The 22,105-nt window shown below is 44.0% G+C and overlaps 2 protein-coding genes across 3 annotated transcripts in view; one reads left to right on the top strand and one right to left on the bottom strand.

The window, feature by feature from the left end:
* The window catches only part of LRRC34 (leucine rich repeat containing 34), a 67,275-nt gene extending 51,873 nt beyond the window's left edge, over window positions 1–15,402 (top strand). For both annotated transcript variants that reach the window (XM_063442647.1, XM_063442646.1), the window contains exons 10-11: window positions 2,002–2,128; window positions 14,668–15,402. In XM_063442647.1, coding sequence (XP_063298717.1) covers window positions 2,002–2,128; window positions 14,668–14,859 — 319 coding nt within the window. In that variant the 3' untranslated portion in view covers window positions 14,860–15,402. The remainder of the gene's footprint in view (window positions 1–2,001; window positions 2,129–14,667) is intronic.
* A 1,481-nt stretch (window positions 15,403–16,883) lies between these two features.
* The window catches only part of MYNN (myoneurin), a 28,451-nt gene continuing 23,229 nt past the window's right edge, over window positions 16,884–22,105 (bottom strand). The window contains exons 6-8 of the mRNA XM_063442644.1: window positions 21,917–22,000; window positions 19,307–19,393; window positions 16,884–17,474 (exon numbers count right to left, since the gene is read on the bottom strand). Coding sequence (XP_063298714.1) covers window positions 17,212–17,474; window positions 19,307–19,393; window positions 21,917–22,000 — 434 coding nt within the window. The 3' untranslated portion in view covers window positions 16,884–17,211. The remainder of the gene's footprint in view (window positions 17,475–19,306; window positions 19,394–21,916; window positions 22,001–22,105) is intronic.

Here is a 22,105-nt window from a genome sequence, read left to right as displayed (position 1 = left end):
GCGGCGGGGGCGGAGCTTCCCATGCGGCGGGGCAAAGCTTCCCATGCGGTGGGGCGGAGCTAAACGTTGTCTGCCTGTGTGTGTGTGACTGCCTTCCTCTGTGTATGTAGGTGTCTTCCTGTGTGTGTGTATGACTGTCTGCCCCTGTGTGTGTGTGGCTGTCTGCTTGTGTGTATGTGTGTGACTGTCTGCATGTGTGTGTGGCTTACTGCCTGTGTGTGTATGTGTGTGGATGTCTGCGTGTGTGTGTGGCTGTCTGCATGTAAGTATGTGTGTGTAAGACTGTATGTGTGGCTGTCTGCCTGTAATTGTGAGTGAGTGTGTTTATCTACCTGTAACTGTGTGTTTCTGCCTGATCCTGTGTATGTGACTATCTACCTGCAACTATGTGCATGTGGTGGATTTGACAGTGTATATGTATAAATGTGTGCATCTGACTGTGGGACTGTGTGCACATAACTTTGCAAAAATATACACCTGCATTCACACACAGGCCTAAATGCATGTTTTTATCTGAATTAAATAACCATCACACACAGCCAATAAACCCAGCACAAATATCACATACAACCAATACACGCATATCACACACTGTTAATACATCCATTACAAATATCACACACAGCCAACACATAGCATACATATCACACACCACGCTGTGAAGATTTTTCGCACAGGGCGCCTAAATGCCTAAGGCCGGCCCTGACATTGGTTGTAGGTCTTTGATGATTTTCCGTATTTCCTCAAGAGCTGGATTGCAGGTGACCACAAGTGGTAGTCGTGGAGATATTTTTTTTCTCTCTGTATTGTAGTAGGCGCGTGCATGGAGTTTTTACAGCAGAGTTGATTTGTTTGGTAATAGTCTTTGGTTCTCCCTTCCCTCCTCACTATGATCTTCAGAAAGATAGTTATGACTCTCTGCAAGAATGGTGTCTATTTTCTAACAAACCTGTGTCTTATCCGCACTCATGTCACTTTAACCCCTGTATCACAACTCAACTTTGAAATCTATGTGTCCTCTTGCTCAGAAATGCTTCAGATTTGAGAAAGGGAGGTTCTTGTCATTCGATAATTCTGTTAGTTCAATAAAAAAGGTATTTAAGATACAAATTTTATTTGTTTTTTAAATCTATATCACTGGACTAATACAGTCTCTATTGGAGTTATAGTTTATTAGAAAAGAAGTTAGACGAGATTGCCTTACACACTAACATCATTAACCAAAACAATGTATAGTTAGACCGTGACATTCTCAGAACATTAATTATGGTTATCAAAACAAATAGTTGACCTTTTTAGCTAGGCTGTGATCCATTTGAACTCGAACAGAGGGCCCTATTTCAGGAGTTTTTTTTGTCCCAGCCATGTGACAGGGTAAGAGAAAGTGGGGGAACAAGGTTAATATGTGCAAGTTTAGCTTTAGCCCTAGTGGAAGGTACAACTGACAAACCGGTACTCCTATCTTTCCTGGCCACGGTAATACATGTTCCCAGCTGGTATTTAAATTAGTTTCTGGGTTACACAATGTGATATTTAAGACCCCAGTGGCCAATCATAGATAGGACAGGGGAGCTTACAGATAGAGCTTGTTTTTAGCAGTAGCCCAACCCGTGACAGCTGCTTGTCTCACATACGAGCATTAGGTGGGTGCAATGAAAAGTGTCAGAAGCTCAGTCCACTGGTATGCTTTGTCTAGACCTGTGTTTGCTCCTGACATTGGGCTCCTAAGCTCTGATGCACCCTGGTGCCAGAGCTCCTACTGCACTGCCAAAAGTTCTGCTCTAGTTTATAAGTAACTTATTAGCCTTGCCAACTGCTAATAAAGTATCTCTCCCGTATTGATGTGCAGTGGTCTGTCATTCAGTTAGTTTCATGAGACTTATGAATATAATACTACACAGTATTTTTTCTTATATAAAGTTACCTAGGTTATGGAATTAGCTATGAATAGACCACAAACTGTTGATTTATTGAATGTCAATCTGTTATTTTGCCTATTAGATTATCAATTGTAAGCAACAACATCACAGGAAAAGGTCTAAAGTCTTTGGCAGCTTCCATTAAAGCGAATAATTGTTTGATATTCATCTACATTTGGGGGAATAAGTTTGATGAAGATGCTTGTGTGGTAAGTTATACCTTATATGTCAGCAGCTATATTTATGAATGAAAAGGGTTAGTGTTAAGGCTGATGTAGTGTTAGTGTTGTGTACAGTTAGGGTTGGTGTAGGATTAGGAATAGTATAGAGCAGCTTTTCCCAATTGGTGGTCCGCAGAAGTTGAAAGTTGCATTTGGCTAGTAATTTATCTGGTAAGTTTGGTGATGCCAGTAGCATGTACAGTCTGGCAAGTGTTCTTATTAAGCTTGTGCAGAGGCGGCTCTAGACTTTGAGGCCTTAGGCGAAACCGAAACATGAGGCCCCACTAACACCAAAGTTAAAAAATAGAGTTGCAATACATGCACACATATACACATTGATGCACTGTCTACCTATGTATGTGCCTGAGAGTGTGTCTGACAGAGAGTATACTTGTGTGTGTAAATGTATGTCTCTGTGAGCATGTTTGCGTTTTTGTCTGGGGTAGCTGCTTGGTGTGTTGTGTGTATGGGGGTCTGTCTGTGGCCTTTGTGCCTTGTGTTTATGGCAAAGCAAGTTTTCCTGACTGTGTGTATGATGAATGTCTGGTTCTTGCTGGGGACTATGACAAGTTGAGTTAAGGGATACCAGTGGCTGGGAGAGTGTGACTGGGCAAAGGGGGTAAAAGGGACATTGTGGGGGGGGGGGGGTTGAGAGAATGAGAGAGAGGAAGTATGACATGGTTTGATGAGCGAGTGTGACAGGGCGAGTGGAGGTAAGATTTTCCATGTTGCCATCAGCTGCCCTGCTGTGACTGCACACCTTCCTGCTGGCAGGACACCAGTGGTCTTTTCTTTGTCTTGCATCTGCCACATCCAACTGGTGTCTCTTCTGCACAATTGTATGCCAAAATCAGTACACAGGCAGGATCTTTTACTAAAGAATGTGACAAGCTGTTCTTCTGGAATAGGAGAACCTCAGGTCAAGATCCGACACTGGCAGAGAAACTGTGAAGAATTGAAAGAACCCCCATGTTAATATAATAACCAGGGCCAGTTGGTTAGATATAGGAGATTAATTAATGCAAATCATCAGCATGAGGTTGGTTAGTGGCTAGCTTTGAGGCTTGGAGGTACTTGTGAAGCAACAACCAAAAACGTTATGGTGGGGAAAAATTGTGATTGAAAACCCCTTCCACCTGAAGTCTGTGGATAGTTAATACAATGTTGAACAAAAATCGGCACACCACTTTTCAATTACAATTTTTCCCCCACTATAACTGTTTTGGTTGTTGCTTCACAAGTGCCTCAAAGCTAGCCAGTAACAAACCTCATGCTGATGATTTGCATTAACAATGAAACAGCTGTCCATGAGTGGTTCACTGGTCTTTTCTGTGTCTTGCATCTGCCACATCCAACTGGTGGCTCTTCTCACTGCACAATTGTATGCCAAAATCAGTACACAGGCAGGATCTTTTACTAAAGAATGTCACAAGCTGTTCTTCTGGAATAGGAGAACCTCAGGTCAAGATCCCACACTGGCAGAGAAACTGTGAAGAATTGAAAGAACCCCCATGTTAATATAATATACAGGGCCAGTTGGTTAGATATAGGAGATTAATTAATGCAAATCATCAGCATGAGGTTGGTTAGTGGCTAGCTTTGAGGCTTGGAGGTACTTCTGAAGCAACAACCAAAACCGTTATGGTGGGGAAAAATTGTGATTGAAAACCCCTTCCACCTGAAGTCTGTGGATAGTTAATACAATGTTGAACAAAAATCGGCACACCACTTAGCAATTACAATTTTTCCCCCATCATAACTGTTTTGGTTGTTGCTTCACAAGTGCCTCAAAGCCATAATATGCCTGATTACAGCCTTGCTGAAGCACCCCCAGGTCATCATGCTCCTCCACCAAATTTCACAGTGCATGCGAGAAACAGGGGCTTGGAAGGCCTCTTCATGTCTCCGTCTAAACACATGTTGACCAGGTAATGGGGAAAGCTGAAAATTGGTGGCGGTCATCCTGGTCAGTGGAGAGTTGTTTTTATTCTCTGCTGGTCTGTAGCTTTGTTGCCCACAATACATGCTGCTTGATCTTGTTCTTATAAACCACAGTCTATGTTTCTATCCTTGATATCTCAACCAGGTGTTCACTGTTTATCCACCTGCCAGTAAAGCTAGAATTGAACCCTTCTTTTCCTCGTTTAAGACCTTTTTTAAACGCCAACTCTTTTGGCATGGTCAATAGTTATTTTTGTATTCTAATTACTTTTGGGGTACTACTAGCACTGGTTTTAACCATTCAGCTGGTCCTACTGCAAGAATATAGTACTGACCACTGCAGTGGTTTTTATATTTTTCTTCATTAAATTAGATTTGGTGATCACCAATAATAAATCAGTAACTCAAAAGTAGAATGAGGTGTAACTGTGTTGGAATTTAACAGAATGACTGCTATACATGTATGATATTTTGATATTTTTTATTTTATATTGATGATATTTTTATTTTCTCTTTGTTTTGCCAGAGCTCTGTGTGTGTGTGTGTGTATGTATATATATATCTATCTCACAAATGCAGTCCATTATTACACTTGCTCTTTCTTTTCTGTAGGTACAGTTGCAGAGAACAGTTTGCTCATTTCTTTGCAAAAGCCATAAGCGTCCACATTAATTTCTCATGCATTACTGCTGCTAGTGCACGTGAAACTTAGTGGGTGGCTGAAGAAATGCCCCTATAGATGTGCCCAGCAATTAAAGCGGACCACGTTTATAGCAAATTAATATATGTTTACATACTCTTCAAACTCTTTTTCTTGTGTCATTATGGTTTTAGTTTGTATATTTGTTTAAGTGCTTGCTGATTTAAAAAAGTTGTTAAGTGATGCATGTCCCTTAAGTGATATTAAGTATATTCTTGTGTGTATGACATATCTTCATTAAAAGTTGCCTAGTACCTAGAAAATATGTTGTGGGGGGGCGTGGTTTACAGCCGGAGCAAGATGGACGTCTCCATGTGAAGCTCCGCTGGGACCACACAGCCAATAGCTTATTTTAGCACATAAACTCACAGAGAAACCTGGGGTGCTACCGGGGAAACGGACATGGAGAAGCGGACCCTGAAAAAACAGCCCAAAAAGCAGACGGAACAGGGCAACACAGTCTCTGAAATGTTCGCGGCCTCCCGCGCCATGAGATCCACGCCTCAAGATGGCGGACGGGTGAGCCCGCGAGTGTCCCACTCACCTTCCAGCCCTGGAATGGCGGCGACGTCGGAGGTCTCAGACACTAGTGCCGCACAGATATTGGCAAATCTGGCGGAGGTGCGTAGCTACCTAGCCACCGAAATCGCCAGAAACACGAAAGAAATTAAAGCGGAAATATGCGCCCTGGGCGCGAGAACGACCGAGCTGGAAACGCGGGTTGAGTCCACGGTCCTGGCTCACAACACTGCTACAGCTCACATTAACACGCTGACCTCGCGACTGTCTATGGCGGAAGCTGCCCTGGATGACATGGGGAACAGATCCCGCAGGAACAATATTCGACTGCGGGGTCTGCCAGAGAAGGAGGGTGAAGGCCCCCTCATGGAGGTCGTTCTGGAGATACTGAGGCCGCTTCTCCCCGAGATCCCTGACTCCCACTGGCATATCGAGCGGGCACATAGGGCACTGAGGCAACAACGTGCGGATGATAAACGCCCCAGAGACATTATCATTAAATTCATGTTCTTTCAAACGAAAGAAGCCCTTATGAGACGCGGGCGTGAGGCCCCCATCAGACATGGCGGTATTGAACTTACCCTTTACCAGGATTTGACACCGGAGACTCTGCAAAAACGGAGGCGGTGGCGGCCGGTGACAGAACTCCTCCAGAAAAATAAAGTGCGGTACGCTTGGGGCTTCCCTTTTCGTCTACTTGCATTCCGGGACGGGCGCACTAGAACCCTGTACCCGGAAGGAGATCCGGTTGCCTTCTTGCGGAGCGTGGGGATCCAGGATGGCCTCGAGGCAGCGGCGTTACCCCCGGCGGTAGAGGAGCTCCGACCCCTCCCACGAGAATGGTACTCGGCAGGCGACCGAGGCCAGATGGGTTAGCAGTCGGCGGTGAGATCCCGCCTGCATTATTGGCTGGGTAGGTGAAGGACCGTTGGGGGGGCTCTTGCGGGCGACGGGCTAAGCCTGGGGGGCCCCAATGAGTAGAGAGCCAACTTATATATTTTTTTTTTTTTACTCTCTCCCCCTTTTTGCTATTTTTAGGAGGGGCGCTTGGCAAATGGGTGGGGCGCACCAGGGCCGCCGGAGCCCGTCTTTGGGTGGGTTAGGGGTGAGAGTTTAGGCTACCGGTTGCCTGCACGGGGGGGCATTGTTTGGGTCGGAGGGTCTCTGGCCGGTGCAGCGACCTTTTTCATCTTTTTTGGGGGGGGGGGGAAGGCCTCGGTGGGGGGACCCCTCCACCCGCTGGTTTTATTCCCGCCGGGCTGCCCCCACGTATGGAGGCCTGGGGGTCGTTAGTAGACTGAGACTTCAAAGTTTCTATACCCTTGCAATGTTTCGACCATGTTTATGCTCATGCTTGTTCAGTGTTTAAACGTGTTTAACGTATGTATTTTTTGGGTTTGTATATTCTCTTGTCCTCTCCCTTCGTCGGACGGGTGGGGGCAGGATAGTAACCGAGCGGAAGTTGGGGCTCTCACGCTCGATAGTACGCAGTTTTTGCGGTCATTTAACAGGCCCAAACCTCAAGGGATGCGCTGGGGTATTCCCAACGCTGCTTGGTTCTCGGGGAAGGGGCATGTGGAATTCGAGTCGAAGGGGTCACAGGCCGGGGGTGGGGGAGCGGGGAGCGGGGGCAGTGGCCTGACACCCCGGGCTAACAAACTTAGAGCCGGTTTTCTAAGAGGTGCTTTTCAGGCCCGGATCCTTATTATACTGATTGTAATTTTAACACGGGGGTCCGTTAGGGGGCGGCTGCTTCCTATGAGTCACGGGGAGGGTTGAGGGGCAAGCCGGTCCAGGGGGGTCGGGGCACTTGGGATTGAAGCGTTTCCCCTCTATCACGTATAGATACACTGTCTCCGGATATCACCGTGTCCCCCTGTATCGCTTAATCGCTGCTGCCACCGCGAGAGGTCTGTCTCCCCGATCGGGGACCTCAAAATGATCGCTAGGGGGAATGCGTAACAAAGTGTGTATTACTGCTGGTGTCCGGACGCGCTGTTCCCTGGGCGGCTGAGCCGGCGGCAGGCTTCTCGTATGCTAATTTGCGTGGGGGATGACTGGCCGGCTCGGTTGTGCTCCATGGGATTGCGCTCCTAAACGGTGGATCCTCCGCCACGCTAGCGAATTACTGGCAGCACAATTAATATAACGTGATTTCCCATCTAGTCCAGTCCCTTCAGGACTGAACACTGAATGTTTTTTCCCCATTTCGGCTATAGATTATGTTTGCCTCATGATTTGTCTAGAGTACTGCTGTAAGCACCGAATCTTTAAATGTGCAGCGGCTTTCATGAATGTCAGGCCTTCTCGTTCCGCTGCTATAAAAATGTATACTGTTGTGGCGTTTGGAATGTGTTTGGTATAAAGATGTGGATGACTGATGCTTTATTTTCCTCTCCTGCATACCTTAAAGTAACGCACATGGTTATGGGTCATATGCCTCTATCTTATATGTTTTTTTTTTATGAATAATTGCATTTTTGCCAGGCTGAGGCCTCGGGCATGGGCTCTTGTCACCCAGGGTGAGGAGTTTATCTCTTTAGATGCAAGCTGGCACTGGACAGTGCCCGCATTGGCTGGTCCATGTCCCTTCTGCTCCAGGGCTTTCTTACCAGGCGCTGGGGGGAATGGAACATTTACCCCAACGTGGCCTGGCTGTGGGTAAGACCAGGCGATTTCTGTACAAAGTTATTCTATCACTTTCTCTAACCCTCTTCTATTTTCCCTTTACCCCACTCTCCACTCCCTTGCCCCTTCTCCCTCTTTTATCTCGTAGGGGGTGGCGGGAGGAGGCGGTCCAAAATCATAGACAAGACACGGGGACGAGACACGGCCTATACATAGCGGTCCACCATAGTTTGACACATGCCCATTAAACTGGTTTCACTTAATGTAAAGGGCCTAAACGCACCCAAAAAAAGGCGGCTCTTATTTAGGGAACTTAAACGTTTAGACCCGGATATAGCTCTTATACAGGAGACACATCTTCCCAGATCGGCCAAATTCGCACTTAAAGACCACACTTATAACACCACCTTTGAAGCGAGAGCCCTCAACAAGAGGAATGGCGTCGCCATCCTAGTGCATCGGAGATGCCCGATTAGCATCCATAGAGTTAGTACAGACCCAGCAGGACGTAGCGTACACCTGTCAGGTTCCCTGTTCTCCCACACGATCCACATCTCCAATGTTTACGCTCCTAACGACCCTTCCAAAGAGTTTTGGGCAGACCTCGCCAAAGTTGTCACTACACTCCCGAATGGTATGGTGATAGTGGGCGGAGACTTTAATGCAGCCCCATCCCCGGCGGCAGACAGGGGGCCATGCAGAGGACTCCCACGATCCCATAGAAGAGGAGGCCAGGACAAGCTGCTTCATACGTTTATACAACAGTCGGGCCTTATCGACATCTGGAGAGCCCAGCACCCGGACACGAACGACTACACGTTTTATTCACAGCCCCATAACACGTATTCCAGGATCGACTTGTTCCTGGTCAACCCCCAGACTGTTTCTAGGATTGTGGACTCCACGGTGGGATCCATATCCTGGTCGGACCACGCGGATGTCTCCATTACCCTGGACAAACTGAGCGCGGCAACTCCATGGACGTGGAGACTAAATAATTCCCTGTTGAGGGACCCGGAGATAGTTGAAATTGTACGCAGGGAACTGGCCGACTACTTCCTTAGAGAAGCCGCATCGGGGGTATCTAAAGCCGTAATATGGGCGGCACATAAATCTGTCATTCGGGGAATACTCATCAGGGAAGCGACCTTAAAGAAACGCCGGAAAACCCAATTGCTGGCATCGCAGTTGAGCGCTCTGAGATCGGCGGAACAGAGACACAAGTCGGATCCCACACGGACCAACTTGGACACAGTACAAGAGTTGAGGCACAGTATTCGCGACTTACTTATGGAGGATACCACGAGAGCTGTCTTGTGGTCTCGGCGGTCCTTTTATGAGAAGGCTAATAAAATGGACACCTTGTTGGCAAGATCCCTCAGGCCGCGCCCGCGGAACACGCATATTACAAGGATTAAAGATGCTGCGGGAGCATACCGGACGGATCCCAATGATATCGCCAAAATATTCTCAGAATTTTACTCTGACCTATACAACCACTCCAGAGGTGAAGACACAGAACCTCAAAAACGTATGGAAGAGATTCGTGGTTTCCTATCGGGGATCCATCTCCCGACACTGAGCGAAGCCGATGCGACCACCCTTAGTAGCCAGATATCGACGGAGGAGATAGACGCAGCGATATCAACTCTGAAGAGCAATAAGGCACCTGGTCCGGACGGCTTCGACGGAAGCTACTATAAGACTTTCCGGGAAGAACTGGTACCCCACCTCGAGTCATGGTTTAATGACCTCCAAGACGGGGGGATCACGGATCGAGATATGTCCCTTGCGAATATTGTCTTACTGCCAAAACCAGGAAAGGATGACTCCCTCCCGGAGAATTTCCGCCCGATATCTTTAATTAACCATGATTCCAAGATCCTAGCGAAGGTGTTAGCGATCAGATTGAACCCGATCCTCACTAGCCTGGTCCATCCAGACCAGGTGGGTTTCGTGCCGGGGAGGCAGTTGTTCGAGAATACGAGACGAAACATCGATCTCATAGAGAGACAAGCTCGACTACAGATCCCGACGTTGATGCTATCACTGGACGCTGAAAAAGCGTTCGACAGAGTTAAATGGCCGTTCCTATTCGAAACACTGCGTCAATTCGGGATGCCGGATCGTTTTATCACGACAATACAAGCCTTATACACTAATGTCAGGGCACAGGTTAGGATAACGGGAGCGAGGTCGATCCCATTCCCGCTGAGCAACGGCACGAGACAGGGCTGTCCCCTGTCGCCGCTGCTATTCGTCCTATCATTGGAACCTCTCATGCAAAAGATACGCACCACCCCAGAGATCGAGGGCATCGCGATACGGGGACAGGAATACGTAATCTCGGGCTTCGCCGATGACGTACTACTGTCATTGACGGCTCCGTTGAAGTCAATGACAGCCCTGCAGAGGATATTGGCAGATTACGGCGTGGTGGCCGGTTACAAGGTTAACCTCCACAAGTCGTCCGCACTCCCCATAGGGATGAGCGATGCCGAGATTACGCACATCGGGAGAGTATTTAACGTCCAAGTGGTGAGGGATCATATTAAATACTTAGGCATCTGGCTAACAGCCGACCCCTCCCTGCTACACCAACAGAACTACGTGCCCCTAATTAGACAATTAATGCGTGACCTGGAGGTGTGGGTAGATAAACCAATTTCGTGGATCGGGAGGATTCATTCGGTAAAAATGAATATCTTGCCTCGGATACTTTTTCTCTTTCAAGCCCTCCCGATACACTTGACCAAATCCAGCTTGGGGCCGCTCCAACAGGCAATCGGTAGGTTTATCTGGCACAACAGGAAACATAGGACGTCGCGAAATATACTTTACAGGGCGAAAGAGAGGGGGGGCCTGGGGCTGCCAAATCTTTATTATTACTATGTGGCGGCCCAATTAGCCCAGATTGCGTTGTGGCATACACCCCCTGACGAGAGGCGGTGGGTGGACTTAGAATCCTCTTTGTTGAACCCGGACCTCCCCCAATTCCTCATATGGACCCCAAAAGAATTTAGACCCCTAGACAGAGTCCCGTGCCAAGCGGTTCAGACCTCCTTGAAGGTCTGGGACACGAACGCCCTTAAGCATGACCTGACTGCCGCTATATCCCCGATGACTCCGTACTTGAGAAATAGAGATTTCCCTCCAGGTATGCGGGCCCGAGACTTTAAAGGCTTGGAAACCGCGGGACTGCAGAGACTGCATCATCTATATGTTAATCAGTCTATGATCTCCTTCGAGGATTTGAACGGCAGGACCCCGCTGAAGCCCTTTGACTACTTCCGTTATATTCAACTTCGGGATTATGCCCGAGCTGCCAGGATCAAACGAGCGGCACAGATGCCCTTTACGTTCTTCGAGAAGATATGCTCCAGGGAACAGTTTCCGAGAGGACTCATCTCCTGCATATACGCACACCTGAGTACCCACACCTCGGAATGGGGGACCATAAAATACACTGATCAATGGGAAGCGGACTTAAACGAAGTGTTAGAAGGAGCTGAGTGGCAAGAAATTTGGGAAGCAGCCGCGGCCTCTTCAGTGTGTGTAACCCAGCAAGAACAATCGTATAAGACCCTTTTCCGATGGTATGCCACCCCGGCGACACTTTTCCGCATGGGAAAGGTTCCGACGGACGTATGCTGGAGAGGCTGCGGCCAGAAGGGTACGTATATTCATATGTGGTGGGAATGCCCGATAGTGCAGATATACTGGAAGAAAATAGCGACGTTATTAGGAGATGTATTTGACAGGGTGGTGGAGCCAGACCCGTGGGTATTCCTGTTATCGAGATCCCTAGAGAATTGGTCACGAACAGAACAGACCCTCCTCCACAGAATAACCCTAGCCGCAAGGCGAGCCTTAGCGCAAACGTGGCTACAGAGCGACACCCCCACCTTAGCATTCACAAAACATAAAATAAAGGACACATATCTGATGGATAAACTGACGGCTCAGGTTAGGGGGACTATCAGGAAATTCGAAAAGATCTGGGACCCGTGGGTTAACAGCATAGCTAACGACTGAGATGTAACCAGACAAGATTGTTCTTGATTAAAACCCCGCCACACTAACGAAGTCGGGGGGTTTGGACTCCCACCGTCCCACATGTATCTTATGTCGCAGAGCGATTGCTCACAGTGACGCCTAGGACAGATAGCTGGTGGAGGGGGATCACTCCCCCTTCCCTATTATCGTTACTGGAACAGAGGTGCTGCTCGGACCGACCTCCTCCCCATAATCCGCCTCATCCCCACTCGCCTTCCCTCCCTTTTTTCCTTCCCCTTCTCCTTTCTTTTTTCTCCCCTCTTTATATCTGCATATCTCCTTTTCCTCGAATCTTCGAGGAAACTTACCTTCTTTCCTACCTTTGAAATCACGATATTTTGAACTATCTTATGAGACCAGCATAAGGGTTTACTTGCAGCCGCCGGGGTTATGGGGGGCTTGCCGCACAGCTAGAGATGCAAATGCGATTATTCATAACTCCCTTAGTTGCATAGTATGGTGACTACATTACGATAGTTCCTTGTTATATCTTGTTGTTTTAAGATTTAAAAAACTAAAAACACTTTGCGAGATGTACAGCGATACTTAAGATCGCTTTATCAGGACTGGAAATTATGGGCAACACCATATTGGACGAGCATGGACATTGGAATGTGACACACATGCACAATGCGTCGTCACGAAAGAGGTTATCATGGAATACCATTAACATTACATAGTTGCACACCATCATACCGTATTTCCGTTCTGTGTTGTTGCTTTTATGTATGATATGTATCTGCTGTCTTGCAAAGAAAAATAAAGAATATAAAAAAAAAAAGAAAATATGTTGTGGGGATATTTATGGGATAATAATTGTAACAGTTTGAGAATTTCCCACTATTTAAATTCTCAGATCCCTAAGAACGTTAATCGTGTTAAATGAAATGTATAACCATATACCGTTAATTAAAATCACCAATTGTTATAAAAATAGATATTTTATTGTGACATTTTAAAATATAATATTAAGTAACATGCGTGACAATAATCAATGGAATTTCAGTATAACAATGAATATGCAATACAATATGGCAATAATAATGAATATGCAGTATAAAAACAATATGCAATACAAAGTAGCAATACGTTTCCTGGTTAACACAGCATTGAATCTACAAGCTGTCAAGACAATTTACGACTTTCTTTACAGAGACAAAGAAAGTTTCACGGGAGGAGGGGGTTCCTCAGCGTAAAGCAATAAAAACTTAGCTTTCAGCTGGCAGTTAGAAATAACCCTTTCAGTGCTGGCTAGATCTCTTCTAGGGATTTAAGATCTACTCCTATGTAATTTTAAATAAAATTTTATATTTAAGAAATCAGTAACCATTTCCTTGATTCCATCAAATTAAGAGAAAATCTTACTATGTTACATAAGCTGATATTTTAATTAATTTGTCTAAATAGATATTTTATCTTATTTTAGAACCAATCAATACAGCTGGATAATGGTCATGATATGCTAACGTGATATTAATCACACAAATACAATAATGGCTATATTAATCCCAGCTGCAGATGAGAAGCGATAACCATATATATATTCTTTAATAATTAAGATTTCTAAATATGAAATCTAATCATGATTTATCCAGTCATATATCATGCTATTAATTTTAATTAATTTTAAATTAATTAATTAAATGCCTGTATATTTACCAGTTAAGTAGATATTTTCTCATCAGATATTCTCAGGTAGCTTGTTTGTCATGGGTCTCTTTCTCTGCATGGAGTGTAAGAGTTTCTTGGTTACTCTGATCGCCCGATTCTGCCTGGATCTCTCTGAATCCCCAGAGTATTGTAATGTCTCTCTCTTCAATCTTTGAATTTCTGAATCTTCCCTTGTCTTAACTTTTTAAAGGGGAAATTCCTCTAAGTGATAGCCAATCACAAATGTGGGGTGTGGTTGCCTTCTAGGTAATCATTTTAATATTTGGACTCTAGATGGCAGCCTTGTTCCACTACACATACCTATCCAGGAAAGAGTTAACTTTTCCTGGTGGCTATTTTTGACGTCATTTACGTTATCTAAATGTGGCCTATAACTTATTTTATCTGTCAGATCAATAGGATTTCTTCAGACTATGCGTCTCCATTTTCTGCTATAATTTCTAAAATTGACATTTTAAACTATAGATGAACTTCTTTAATACAATGGGATGTTGTACATATAGAAAGTAACATTTCATTATTTAATCTTCTGTCACCTCTGTCTGGGTTTAGAATTTACTCTTATTCCATTCGCAATTAGACAGTCTGTCCACCCCCATTCTCAATGTCTTATCTATTTGGTTTGTTTATATACACATTCCATTCAGCTCTGGCTAAGCGGTCAGTTTTAGAGAAAGGAAAGAAATTCTGTGTCTCTTTTGTTAGCTTGAAGATACAAAATGGAGTCTGATCTGTTCATTTTGATTTCAGAACATACACTTTGTATTTCTATCATAGCACAAAATGTCTGCCGATATAAATACCCTGACAATGTCTAGCCCTGCTCTTTATGAAAGTAAAACTACAATACTTCTTTAAGTGTCAAAGGGCTGAGTGATGATTGGTTTCCCCTGTATATAACTAAAAGAACATGCTATATTGAATTCACTTTTTCTTAATTTTCCAGCTGGGAATGTGTAAAATTATGGTTAAATTGAATAAATGAAACTAAAGGCTCTGGTTTGCATTGTAGGCATTTTCTGACCTCTTTTCCACTGGTCGTCTAATCCCTTCCTCCACTGATGTGCGACCATACACCGTAGATGGACGTATCTACCTCGCTGAGCTTTTCCATGGACTCAGGAAACATTATTATTGGACACCAAGCTATGGCAAAGCTGAAAACACTGTGTGCAATTCCACATTTGCAATTCTAAATGAGTAAACTATTTTAAAATTCAACTTGTACACATACAGCTAGTGAATTTCTTTGGAAAATGTATAATATGTTAGATTTTATATATTAATTGTTTCAATATAGTTTTTTTTCAGCTGTCCTTACACATCGTTATCCTCTAAAATACAAAATTCCCCCGTCCTGATTAGAAAAGAAATATCCTAATCTATCGTGATTGCAAAATTCAGACATTATTATCAAGATTTACGGATGTACAAAAGTAGGATAAATATAGCCGGAATTCAGGATGTCTCAATTCAACTATATGGATGAAATCTGACACAGAATTAGAATATAAATCGACTACGTGACACATGTAAAATAGAAAGCACTTTTATTTAAAACAATAAAAATGCAATGAAAACACACAACTACTGAAGAATATCCCTATAATGTTAAATTCCTAGTGTAAAAAGGGAAATATTCCTTGTAGTGATTAACTTAAAATATAAATTACTGCACATTTCCAAAACAGCTTACAAAGAGCAATATTCTGTTTTTTCTTTAATAAAAAATAAACCAGATGTTTACCAACAATGAGTTAATCAATTGTGCTATTTTATTGGGGTTGGTTCACATATCAAGAGATATAGAGAATTTACAAAGGAATTCTAAATGTTAGGCCGAAATAGCACAAACTGAAAAATGGCTGAACTGTGAAATTTTTCTAAATCCGTTATTTTCACTTAAAGGAACAGTCCAGTCCAAGCACCATAACAGCCAGGCTCAGCGCTACCATATCTCTGAAGAATGTAGTGGAGGTGGGAAGCAGCACCCGATAGATCCCAGATAAGAAGTCAAACTGTTCTAAAACAGTCTGACTACTTACAATGGGGAGGTGCTAGCGTGCTGTGATGGTTATGGTATCTTCCTTTAAACTGCCTTTTCCATGTCGATTCTCTACAATTCCCATTTTTTGTATGATTTCCTTTTTATTTTAATATCTAAATGTGTAATTCGCTAAATTGAGAACTGCCATGAATTGATACTCTTCGGTTAGTGAATCATTCTGAATGAACTAGAGTGACAATAATACCACTGATAGGATCTTATAAAAAATTCTAACATAGAAAGTGATTTCCTCTGTCTCTCATTCTTCTAACCTGTACTAAAAGGTATATAAGGCACCAAGAATAAGCTCACTGTAAAATCTAACAGGTTGGAGGGAGAGAGGCACATAGATGTGTTTGAGTAAAAGGCAGGCAAGAAATAATAATAAGATGGCACTTTCAGACAATGCCATTTAAAAACACATTTCCACACTGAAATATGTGCCAATGACAACATCGATTTTTAAACATAGTCCGTAATGAGACATGCTAGTGCTCTCTATAAAAACTGCCTAACCCATTCATTGTTTGCAGTTTGTTTTATTACTGCTTGATTAGAACTATTAAAACGTTCCTAACCAGTATGTGTCTCTAATCATAAAAGGAGAATGTATGCTAGACACTATAGGTCTCTGCCACAAACCTTTCCAAAAATGCTAGTAGAACGTAAACACCTGGTGTGTAGCATTTCTTTGGGTCGGATGTTCCTTTTCCTCCCTGCTACTGTTTTACGTTTTTTATTTATTTATTTTTAAAAGACATTTGCATTCCTAGAGTTGCAATTATCTTTACACACTGTGCTTTGAGATGTATCCAGTTAACCTTACATTACTGATGGCTGTTAGTCACTAAAGATCATATTTGAAATGCGTTAAAATTCTGAGCAGTTTTGGCTGCATCTGAAATATATTCTTTAAAAATTGAGTACCACAAGTGAACATGAACTCTGTTTGTTAATTATGGTTATATGTGCATGGTGTAGACCAGGGGTAGGGATCCTTTAGAACTCCATATGATGTGGACTACATCTCATATAATGCTCTTACAGCCATAATGCTGAAAAAGCATCAGGGGAAATTTAGTTCACAACATCTGGAGTGCCACAGGTTACTTACCTATCCCTGGTATAGATCCTGATACAACTTGGCATGCCTGAAATGAGGTTCTTAAAAAGCATGTAAGAATAGGACATTCTAGCCAATATACCTTTAGTATGTTGCAATGCTGGCACACATATAATAATCTGGTAATACCGTGCATGTAAACTTTATTTAAATTCTGCATAAAGTCTTAGTTTTGTAGGTAAAACCTTTTACACTATAACTGATATTAAACTATTCTTTTTATTGACATCTAGGGCAGTGTTAGGCAACCTTTGGCACTCCAGATGTGGACTACATCTCCCTTGAGGCTTTGCTATCATTATATGGCTGTAAGAGCACTATGGAAGTCCTCAACATCTGGAATGCTGAAGCTGGCCTACACTCAACATAGGACACTACATTTTGTGTTAGTACATCTGCTGTAAGTAAATGTATTGTGGCTCTGAGTAATTGTTTGTTGAGGTCCTCAGCATATTCTCTGAAGTCAAACTTTGACTATCTGACACAGGAAGCAACATCTGATGGTCTTCAGGACCAATGTGAAGAGTAAGTGGCAGGAACAGTTCTGATGGCTTCAGATCCATGCTGTCTTCCACTGGGCTTTTCTTTGTGAGATCCTCACTATTAAATGTGCTGTCCAAAGCGTCGGTTTCCATGGTTTCCTCACTTTCTACAATAAAATTGGTAAATTCTGTTAAACATAACGTTTCATCACCACCAATCTTTTAATAAAACATCACAACATCTCCATCAAACTGAAGGAGCATTCTTTGTGTAGTTAAATGGTTTCTCTATAAGTCCTAGATAAAAAGTATATTGTGATTTATTGTAATGTTGTGTTGTTGCCAGCAATTTACAAATATGGATGCCTGTGTCTTAAAAATATAATTTGGGGGGGTCCAGACGCCATTATACTTCGCTCCTGGCCTTGCGATTATAATCTGCCTCATCCCGGCTGTCACCAACTCCAAAGATGCCCAACAGTGGCATAAACTTGCAAGGGAGCATCCATGGAGCACAGAGATGCCCCTTGTGTTCTCAAAGACTGCCAAATCAGGACAAGCGACCCGCCGCAGTTCCAGGCTGAAAAGCCTGAAGGCCACCGCGGAACACGCCAAACTTCTAGAATCCTGTACACATATTCGCCCCTGGACTCACCTCCACCAGCAAGAAACACAGAACCTCCAGAAAAGGGCCGAACAAAACCAACGACCCCTGCAGGGGCATCTCATGAGGCAAGAGACAGAGGCACACTGCTAAAATACACGCCTAGGGCTAAAACTACAGACCAAGCCGACATGGAGGCCTCCACAGACCTGTCTGAGGATGTGGCAATGCCAACTAGGCCTCGACTACCCAGGCCCACTGACATACAAACCCCTAATTTAGCCACTAAAGACGACATTGCCAACCTGTATGGGAAACTCAGGAAACCCTTCAATGTTGATATGGCCCTGATGAAAACAGAGGTACAAACAGTTACGGCCTGAGTACAGGCTACGGAAAAAGATGTCATGGAGCTAAAAAGGGGGCTATCTAGTATGGGGGGAAAACGCCACCACTTCCCCCCGCCAGCTGACTCCCCAAGAGACATAATCGTAAGATTCCAGACTAACACAGATAAACAGAAGATAATGTCAGCAATACGAAACAAAGCACCCCTGGACTTTGAGGCCCATCACCTCACCTTTTACCAGGACCTTACCCGTTTGACCTTGCTATGGTGGAAATCCATGCAAACTATCATAACAATTGCTTGTTGCAGGTATTGTGTACCGCTGGTCTGCCTCAAGAACACTGATGGCCTTCACTGACCTTCACCGACGATGGAGTCCATAGAGCTAAATCCCCCGCGGATGCCGCAGCGTTCCTCACGGCGCTGGGTCTCACGGCACCGACAAACTGGGCTCATCGACCAAAGAATGCACACAGATAGGACGTGCAAAACATGACACCCTTTGTCCCCAGCTGCAACCGGGACCTTGATATGCCAGCTCCTCACCGTTACTGCTTATTATTTTGAGTGTTATGTCATATTTACCTTCTTTTTCTGTTTATTTAGCACACATTAAAACTACAAAACCATACATTGCCTTTTATGCAACAAACAGTGGAACATAATGCATCTCCAGCAGGGATCAGGCCACCCGCATACTAGAACTTTATAAACAGAAAAAGAGTAGTCATAAAACAGTGACTAGATGTTTAATTGTTTCAATGGGGACACATCACTTTTCTGAAAACGGCATCATTGAATATTAAATATCCTGATATATTTCTTTAATCAACATGCTATGTTCAACAAAATAAAAGGGTTGAGCTATTAAAAATGATAGAGCTTACTGCAGCAGAGTAAATTTTTACTTCTCATTTTATTTTTCCGAGCTTAGAAATTTGCTCAATATGGCGGATAAGTAAACATAATATTAAATGTTACGTAATGGTTCTCCTTTAATTGCCTGGTTTACAGAATTCATATAAGTAAGACTAAACTGTTCTCACCACTGTGCAGTTTTAACTTGTGCTTCTTCAAATTTTTGACATCAGTATATGAATTCCCACATAATTCACAGACAAATGGTCTTTCTCCTGAAACAAGGACATTGAAAAACAAAACCATAAATCAAAGTCAATCAATTGTATTTTCATAAATATTGCAATTAGCTCCCAGAAAGTCTTGTGAAGTTTGGCTATCAGATTTTAAAAAACTGAATGTTTCTGTAATGTGAGAAAAGTATATATTGTTTTCAAAAGAGATGTGCAATTTAAAGACACTCCAAACCATAGCTTTCTTTTGTAGTTTTGGTGCAAGGCCATTTTTTTGGTGCAAGGCAATTTTCACGCAATTTTACAAAAAGTGGAGGTCTTCTCTGCACCCAAAGCTCACCCTCCTTGCCCTAAGTTATGGAGGAAAATTTTGAGTTTATCAGGATTTTCCCACACTGCCATTAACCTTTTTTGGTGCCATTCTGTACATCAATCATGTCAAACTCGTGCCGCATGTGGCCCACAATGGACATCTTTGCGTCCCGGCGGGCCGTGAGTACATGCTTAGTGTTATAGCAGAGTAGGCACCTGCTTTCCCCACATTGCAGGTGCCTACTCTGCTAAACTTACCTGGCTCAGTGTTCCTGTTCCCTCGTGTACGCCCTCTGTAGTGAAGCTGGCATCACTAAACCGCGCGAGGGAGCAGTGAGGAGCAGATAGAGGATCCCCACTGCACCATAGGGAGAGGACTCACATCGGCTCCCAAAGGTAGGGAGCAATAAAGAAAATGATGTGTGTGCAAGAATGTGTAAATGTGCGTGTCTGTGTCAGAGAGTGCGTCTGTCTGTGTGTCTGTCAGTAAGTGTCTGTGTGTCTGTTAGTGAGTGTGTGTCTGTCAGTGAGTGGGTGTCTGTCAGTGAGTGTCAGTGTGTGTCTGTCTGTCAGTGAATGTCTGTCAGTGAGTGCCAGTGAGTGTGTGTGTCTGAGAATGTGTGTATGTGTGTATGTCAATGGGTGTCTGTCATTGAGTGTGTGTGTGTGTGTGTCTGTCAGTGAGTTTGTGTGTCAGTGAGTGAGTGTGTGTGTCAGTGAGTGAGTGTGTGTGTGTTGGTCAGTGTTGCATTGGCTGCGACTGGACAGTGGAGTACCTGGAGGTGCACGGAGACATTCAACACCACGTCACATTCCGACGTGACATCAACGTGCTCCACCTTCACAGGGTTTCAAGAAGTAGCGGGAGGATCAGATTTGGCACAGGGTACGGACAGCGCCATTTGGTGTATACCAGAGGCCAGACTCCGGAGTCGCATACTGGCAGATAGAAGATCCCCATTGCACCCCAGGGAGAGGACTCAGATTGGCTCCCAAAGGTAGGGCGCAATAAAGAAAATGATGTGTGTGCAAGAATGTGTAAATGTGTGTGTCTGTCAGTGTGTGTGTTTTTGTGTGTCTGTCAGTGTGCGTGTGTGTGTCTGTCAGTGTGTGTGTGTGTGTGTCTGTCAGTATGTCAGTGTCTGTGTGTGTCTGTCAGTGAGTGTGTGTCTGTCAGTGAGTGTCTGTGTGTGAGTGTGTCTGTCAGTGTCTGTGTGTGTGTGAGTGTGTGTCTGTCAGTGAGTGTGTCTGTGTGTGTGTCTGTCAGTGTGTGTCTGTGTGGCAGTGTCTGTGTCTGTCAGTGAGTGTCTGTCGATGAGTATCTGTCAGTGAGTGTCTGTGTGTGTCTGTCTGTCAGTAACTGTCTGTCATTGAGTGTGTGTGTGTGTTAGTGTGTGTCTGTCAGTGAGTGTGTGTGTGGGTCAGTGTTGCATTGGCTGCGACTGGACAGTGGAGTACCTGGAGGTGCATGGAGACATGCAACACCACGTCACATTCCGACGTGACATCAACATGCTCCACCTTCACAGGGTTTCAAGAAGTAGCGGGAGGATCAGATTTGGCACAGGGTATGGACGGCGCCATTTGGGGTATACCAGAGGCCGGACTCCGGAGTCGCATACTGGCAGCGGCAATGTGAGTGGAGTCTGCTTGATGGCAAGAGGGGGGTGCTGGGATTTAGTAGAAGGGGAGGACTGGGATTTAGTAAATGGGTGGCGGGGGGACGATGACTGGGATTTAGTAGAGGGGGGCGCTGTGGTTTAATAGAGGGGGGGACTGGGATTTAAGAGAGGGTGGTGCTGTGGTTTAGTAGAGGGGGATGCTGTTTTTTTTATATACTGTACTTATATATAAAAATAAACCTATGTTTCTATGAAAATTGAAGGTGTTTTTTTTTTGCAACCCACATAAACTTAAACCTTGTTTATGTGGCTAGACTTTGAGTTTGACATGCTTGCTGTACATCAAGCAGTAGGGAGGGGCTTTGAGTGCATTGTATCCTCAAACAACATTAAAAGAGTTTGACAGAGTTTTCTGTAGTCCCATAGCCTATTTGCACTAAACCACAATAAGCTGCAGTGTTTATGGAGCATGGCATGTTCCTTTAAGTTACATTTGCAGAATCAGTGTTAACTAATTAATACAGAATAGTAGAATAATTTTACTTCTCTTCAGAGACAACCCGTTTTAAGTGTGATGCTTACTAAATGAAACTTATGAAAGAAGACTTATGAAAGAAGAAAATTCACTGACCTGTGTGAGATCGGAAGTGTTTGTTAAGTTCTCCAGAGGAAATGAAGCTCTTTCCACAAACTCCACATATATACGGTTTCTCACCTGCAACAAACAGATTATATAATCTATTCTATTTGACGTTTAAACCATTGAGTACCAGATGAGTTCAACTTACATGACGTCTTTCCCATGGAATGGACGGTTTGC

The sequence above is a fragment of the Pelobates fuscus genome, chromosome 2 (genome assembly GCF_036172605.1).
Source record: "Pelobates fuscus isolate aPelFus1 chromosome 2, aPelFus1.pri, whole genome shotgun sequence".
In the NCBI taxonomy this organism is placed as follows: Eukaryota; Metazoa; Chordata; class Amphibia; order Anura; family Pelobatidae; genus Pelobates; species Pelobates fuscus.
The sequence above is the reverse complement of the archived record's forward strand: the minus strand, read 5'-3'. Positions and strand labels throughout refer to the sequence as shown.